This window comes from Phragmites australis, chromosome 17, assembly GCF_958298935.1.
Source record: "Phragmites australis chromosome 17, lpPhrAust1.1, whole genome shotgun sequence".
In the NCBI taxonomy this organism is placed as follows: Eukaryota; Viridiplantae; Streptophyta; class Magnoliopsida; order Poales; family Poaceae; genus Phragmites; species Phragmites australis.
The window spans coordinates 15362430-15369143 of NC_084937.1; the positions used below are offsets into that span (position 1 = coordinate 15362430).

Genomic DNA, 6714 nt, shown 5'->3' on the forward strand with positions numbered 1-6714 from the left:
ATTCTACTGGTGAAACTATTCAATAATCTTGAAAAAATTTAAAAAGTTGTAAATTCTGAAAATCAGGGTGTTACAGAAGTCCCCCACGGGGCTCCGCCGCCGCAAAATCGCAATCTCGAGGCCTCCGCCGATCAAATCGTCGAGGCGTTTCTATCTCAATCTTGGTTGGGAGTTGGGCACGTGGTCCGAAGAGCAACAGAAAAAAGAGAAAATTTCCGAATAACATATCGGATCCATGCAATAGCAACTAGTGGGTCTAATAAAAATTAGAACAAGTGGGCCTCGGTTTGGACAGACGCAGGAATCGGACAAGCCGTCCAGTGAGAGTGAGCAGATTTCAGTCGAGTGTTGAGTAGTAAATACGTATAACATACGGTGCACAGACATACGGATACAGCAACGTTGCACGCACTCAGACACGTCGCGGCGACTCGCCGGCCGGCAAAGCACAAGTCACACGTACGACGCGATCAAATCTTCACACTCCACCATCTCCAACCGCCGGACCAGCCGCACACTTCCACGTGTTAGCGACGGCTGCGAGCATCTGGTGAGCAGGTCCGCCCGGAACCGACGCCTTCTGCGCCTCCGCTCGCAGCTCGCGCGCCTTCTTCCGCGCCGCGGCGCCCTTCTCCCCCACCATCAGCTCCCTCGCCATCGCGGCCACCCCCTCCCGCGGCACCACTCCGTCCTCCCGCGCCCTCACCCGCAGAGCCAGCCCGACGTGCTCCGACGACAGCTTCACCGCGTTCATCCTCTGCTCGGCGAACAGCGGCCACGCCAGCAACGGCACGCCCGCGGCCACCGCCTCCAGGGCGGAGTTCCACCCGCAATGAGATAGGAACCCTCCCACGGCGCAGTGATCCAGGATCTCCACCTGCGGCGCCCACTGCGGCACGGCGAGCCCGGCATCTCTGGTCCTCTCGGTGAACCCCTCCGGCAGGTAGCTCAGCGGGTCGTCGCCGTGGGTCGTCGTCCCAAAGTAGCTTGCGCTGCTGTCCTTGTCGTTGGGGAACCGCACGACCCACAGGAACCTCTGCCCGCTGGCTTCCAGCCCGGCCGCCATCTCAGCGGTCTGCACGGTAGACAGGGTGCCGCCGCTGCCGAAACACACGTATAAGACTGACCCGTCCGGCTGCCCGTCAAGCCACCGCATGCAGTGGTGCTTGGCCGCTTCGTCGGAGAACGACCGGACGAACGGGCCCACCGCGTAGGCCGGAGGGTACACACCCTTGTCGGAAAGCTCTTTGAACGTCTCCAGAGTCTCGTGCTCCATGGCGTCGAAGGTGTTGACGATGAAACCGTCGGCTTGAAGGTAGTCGAGGCCCAGGTCGATCACGAGGGGATACACTGGGTTGGAGCGGTCCTGGACGGGCTCTACGAGGTCGGCTCCATGCAGCGGCAGGCACCCCGGGAGGACGACGGGCTCCGGGAGGTCGCGGCACTCGCAGGTGGTTGTCCTGGCGAGCTCCGGTGTGTAAAGCAGCGTGACCAGCGACATGAGGTTCGAGGTGAAGAAGACGTAATGCGGCACGCCGAGCTCTTGGGCAACGGCGAGCGCCGCAGGGCAGAGCATGTCGGTCAAGAAGACTGTGACACCGGCGGGGGCGTCGAGGAGGGAGCGGAGCAGCGCGCGGAGGTGCGGCAGCGTGCGTCTCACGACAGTTAGGATGCGCGTCACGATGTGCGCATCGGCGGGGAGGTCGTCGAGGGACACCTCGGGGAGCGCGGTGGTGGAGAGACGTGGCGGGAGGGAGGCGAGAGCGGAGGAGTGCGTTGGCGAGGAGAGGTTGCTGTAGGTGACGATCGTGGTGGTGAAGCCGTGGTGCGCGGCGAGGCGCGTGGCGAGCTCGGCCACCGGGCCGACGTGCCCTGCGCCGGGGCTGGTGAGCACGACGACGTGCGGGGCATGCACCTCTGCCATGTCAGCTAGCCCAGCTAGTAATAAACCAGCTGCTTAGGAGGTGGTGGTGGAAGTATCTCGGTATGTATTCGTGTTGCTTAATTACCCTGTGTGCATGCCACTACGCTGCGTCCATGCTTATAGGATTTTGTCTAAAGAATAAGTCTAGTTTACCCCTAAAATGTTTAACAGGTCCAAACTCTTGAACTATAAAAACGGATATTTAACACCGTGAACTTACAAAGCTAGATCCAGTGGCGGAGCCGGAATTTTGGATTGGGTATTCCCAAGCCAAAAGAAAGTGTCCAATCAAAAAATATAAAACATTCAAAATAGCATAAATTAAAAGCACATATTGTTCAAACTAAAGATACCCATGAAAAAAGAGAAATTACAGAATATTTAATGAAAATTACAATTTAATTTTAACTTTGTGTTCCTTCATAGCTTAGAAGCGATTGATAATATCATTGTCCTTAACTTGTAAAAAGATCTCACGCTCAATAAATATGACCAAACAATCATTCAAGTATTGATCCCCATCCTATTTCTCAACTTGTTCTTCACATAATTTATTGAGGAAAATACTCTCTCAATACTAGCCGTAGATACGGAAAGTATTAGCACCAATTTAAAAAGCTTGTACATAACATCATATTTGATGTGCTTCTTTGTTTCAACAAGCATAATAGAAAGGTCAGCAAGATTCTTCTCTTTTCTAAAACTTTCATCTCTACGCATATCAGTAACAAAGAGTTGAAATTGAAAAGGAAGATAATTCAACTCCGAGCTTGAGAAATCATTAGGATAAAATTGAGCAAGCTTAACCAATTTGGCTTTATCATAAGCAACAAATGAATCAGCAGGATTGAATGATGCCATGCAAAGAAGCAAATATGTGTTTACCTCATCAAATCTCTCATTAAGCTCTCGAAGTTGCCTATCAATGACACTTAAGAACATGTCAACATGGAAACGATGTAAATTTTTGACTTTTGTAAAGAATCTCCTATCTCTTCCAACCGGTTTGTAGAAACTATCCATATTAGCAATTTTGATTCCATGCTTAACACAAAAAGAATTGACATCTTCAAGAAAATCATCCCATCCAGGATCCTCCCGCAATTGTTGCAATTGAATCTTTGTCAAGAAAATGAGATCTACTGCATTAACAATATCTTGATCCCTCTTCTGCAAAGCATGATTTAAGTCATTTGTGTACCCAAGAATAGTTTGCATCAAGTGTGCCATGAAAATAAACTCAAATGACTTAAATGTTGTCAACATTGTTTGTGCATTTATAGAATCCGTGCCTTGAGAGCGGTCTTTACCGACCCTTATAAGAACTTTCAGGATTGAAGGATACAAAGAGATAACACGCATAACTATTTTATAGTGAGATCCCCAACGAGTATCTCTGGTTTGCCTAAACCCATCTCTTAATTCAACCCCTTTCCAGTTTCACAGGCACCCAGCTCTAATTCTTGTATAATTCTTTGAGCTTGTGCTACTCGAAGCATTTGTGTCTTCTTACAAGAATTCCCAATAACAGACAACAAAAATCTAAGCTGCTCAAAGAACCAAATACAATATGGGTTTTCCTTAGCAACTGCCACGAGAGTTAACTGAAGTTGATGTGCAAAGCAATGTATATAATAAGCAGAAGGACACTCATCTATAATTAATTTCTTTAGACCATTAACATGATCTTTCATGTTACTAGCTCCATCATAGCCTTGCCCATGTACCATAGATAAACTCAATGAATGATCCATAAGCAATGACTCTATTGCAGTTTTAAGTGTCAAATAAGTAATGTTTTCAACATGGACAACACCAAGAAACCACTCAACTACCCTTCCCTTTTTGTCAACATAACGCAAATAAAAAGCCAACTGTTCTTTTTGGTACACATCACTAGATTCATCGGCAAGTATTGCAAAAGTAGTCACCACCAAGGTCTTTCATAATAAGTCTAGTAGTTTCTTTGGCACAACTATTGATGATATCTCTTTGTATTTGGGGGGCAGTCAATTTACAGTTCTTTGGAGCATTCTTCAAAACCACCTTGCCAACTCCTTAAAAATTTCCTCCTAGCCAATTTAATAGCTCAAGGAAATTTCCTCTGTTAAGTGAATTTTCACATTCATCATGCACACGATAAGCCAAACCTTAATGCAAAAGAAACTTCAAGCATTTAAGTGAATAGGTCAAACGTGACATATACAGAACCTTCTGATTTTTGGTGGTGGAAGAAAAGTTCTCAACAATTGTTGCTTTAGGTGTAGTGAAGGAATTATATTTCTCTTGAGCAAAATTATGAAAACTAGTCATACCACCACAATGTTTTTCAATCCTCTTTCTCATGTGCCAATTCCTAAATCCTCCTTTCACAAAAACATCTCCACCAGAACAATTAGTTATGCTTGAATAAATAGCAGACAAAACAGAATGCAGCATCTAATTCCACACTATATTCAAGCCAACTGAAGTCATCAAACCAAGTAGCAACAAAGCTTCGTGGTTTACCTCCAATATTCCTTATAGGAAAATCATGACCCCGTGGTTGATATGGCCCCAATGCAATATATTCCCTTATCATAGAATTTCGTTCATTGACAACATAGCCTTTGATGGGAATCCTCTTTCCAGGATCATGAAAAAGAAAGTCAATATCATAAATAGCTTCATCACTTGATTCATACTCTGATTCATCACCATCTCTGATAGGGGACAAAGGGGAATGTTCTGTCTCAGGTTCATTGCTTGCTATCTCGGGTTCTATTGGTTCAACCACTTCCCTTGCTACCAGAGCGTCATTGGTTCTTATGTCAGGCTCAACGGAAGGGGTACTTTGATTCTGAGTTTGACTCTTAATGGTAATCAGCTGTGGCAGCATACTTTGATTCTGAGCTTGACTCTCAATGGTAATCAGTTGTGATGTCAATATGGACTCTACCTTATGTGTCTTTGCAACTCTTTCCCATACAGATTTCAAATCAACTAATTCCTTCTTCATTTTTCAAAGCTCTAAGATATACATTAAAAACATACACAATTACACACCTCAAAACTAGATTCCTATATCAATTGTGCAAGAAAATTAGAAATTGTGGATTTGGAATTTTGGATTGTCCTCACCACTCACCAGTTAGCACTTAGCAGTGTTGCCGCTGTGCCTGTGCCAGTGTGCTTGCCGGCCTGTGCTTGCGCGGTGCTGGCCTGCGGCTGTGCAGCTGCGCCTGCTGGCTTGCAGCCTGCATGCGTGGTGCTGCGGTCGCATGCAGCCTAAGCCTCGAGCCCCGACGCCGACGACTGACTCCATTGCAGGCTGCAGCCTTGCGCCCTTGCAAGCCTGGCTGCCTGCCACCTAGGTGCTACGCGCGGCGCGCTTGCATGGTGCTGGCGCCTGGTGACCTAGTGTGCTGCAGGCTGCAGGTCTGCTGCCTGCAGTAGTGCAACCGCGCGCAACGCGCGTCGAGCCCCAAGCTGGCGAGCTTCCATCTACCGCATGCCGTCTACCGAGGCCCAAGTGCCGACTCCGAGCTGCCGAGTGCCGAGTGCTGTCTGCACCTTGCGCGCAGCGCACGGCTGCCGGCAGCCAGCGGGTGTGTTGCGTCTAGGGCTCTAGGCGGGTTAGGGTGATGGTGAAACTCAGAATGGGGAATTGGGATTGAGAGATGTCAAACAGAGAGAGAGAGCCAAGAGGCAAGAGCCCGACTGTCCGAGAGGAATCGAGTGAGAGATTGATAGGAGTCAGGAGAGGCAATGGCCCATGGACTGTTAGTGGGTTGAATGGGCTGCTAGGCTATTTGCTTGTTGGTCTGTTTCTTCGAGTTTGTGCTGGGACAAGAAGGTAAGAAAGGGAAAATTTGGCCCAACATAAGCTATACACATGTATATACCATATTACCATACACATACTCGATTTTTTTTACCAAAATTGTTGAGTATTCCTGGGAATACCCATGCATCAACATAGGTCCGTCCGTGGCTAGATCCACCTTGAGTCAATTTTGGAGGATGGATTTTATTATTGGGCCTATTTATATCTCACCCAAGTGATTTAAAAGAAAATCTCACCCGTATTTTTAACCATTAGATCTAAGATCTATGGCTTAAACTTGCATCAGATGATAGCAGTAACAAAAATTCAGGTGAGAGTGAGGTGGTTCCCACCCGAATTTTTTTCATTACACCACTATCACTTAAAAATTACATAAAAATTTGACTGTAATTTTCGTGTAAAGTAGTTGTAACTTTAATGTAAGCTAACTATAATTGATATAAAATTTGTATGTATGAGTAGTATAAAAAGATTAGGATAAGGAGAGAGAGGCTGAATTTTCAAAAGGCTAACCATCCAACACAAATCTTGACACAGATCTAATAAATAAAAATTCGGGTGAGACCATCCCTTGATTTTCCCAGGTGAGATATAGCAAAGCTGTTATTATTTGAGCTAAAAAGAGATATGGTTTTGCCAGGTGGGTGACACCTATGACAAAATACTATTATTAGGAGAGAAAGAAAATGCTAAATCTTTCTCAAGCATTGCAATGGCATCTCTTATTTTAGTCGAAATCAGCAACACACACTCTCTAAATTGACCTGATTTTATAAGTTCAGTGGGTTAATATATTTGGTTCTTTAGTTCAGGAGGTGCTTCTTTAAAGATTTTAAGGGTAAACTTTTGTTTATAAAAGAAGGTTTATGTATAAGGTTGTCTTCCTGCTTCACATTACTTCCCAACCATGTGTCATGGCAGAGATGAAGATTGACACTACAAAAGTACAAACTAGTCGTACTCA

General features: G+C 46.2%; 2 protein-coding genes across 2 annotated transcripts; both read right to left on the reverse strand.

The window, feature by feature from the left end:
- Positions 1 to 348: 348 nt before the first annotated feature.
- Positions 349 to 2016, reverse strand: LOC133897829 (hydroquinone glucosyltransferase-like). The gene has a single exon (XM_062338657.1). The coding sequence runs from the start codon at positions 1922 to 1924 to the stop codon at positions 479 to 481; it is 1446 nt and encodes a 481-aa protein (XP_062194641.1). The 5' UTR covers positions 1925 to 2016; the 3' UTR covers positions 349 to 478.
- Positions 2017 to 2414: 398 nt separating this feature from the next.
- LOC133897436 (uncharacterized) lies at positions 2415 to 5609 on the reverse strand. Its single transcript, XM_062338170.1, has 2 exons — positions 4433 to 5609; positions 2415 to 3094 (listed from the first exon to the last, which is right to left on the reverse strand). Exons 1-2 carry the CDS (start codon positions 4920 to 4922, stop codon positions 3072 to 3074), a joined length of 513 nt encoding a protein of 170 aa, XP_062194154.1. The 5' UTR covers positions 4923 to 5609; the 3' UTR covers positions 2415 to 3071.
- Between the last annotated feature and the right edge of the window lie 1105 nt (positions 5610 to 6714).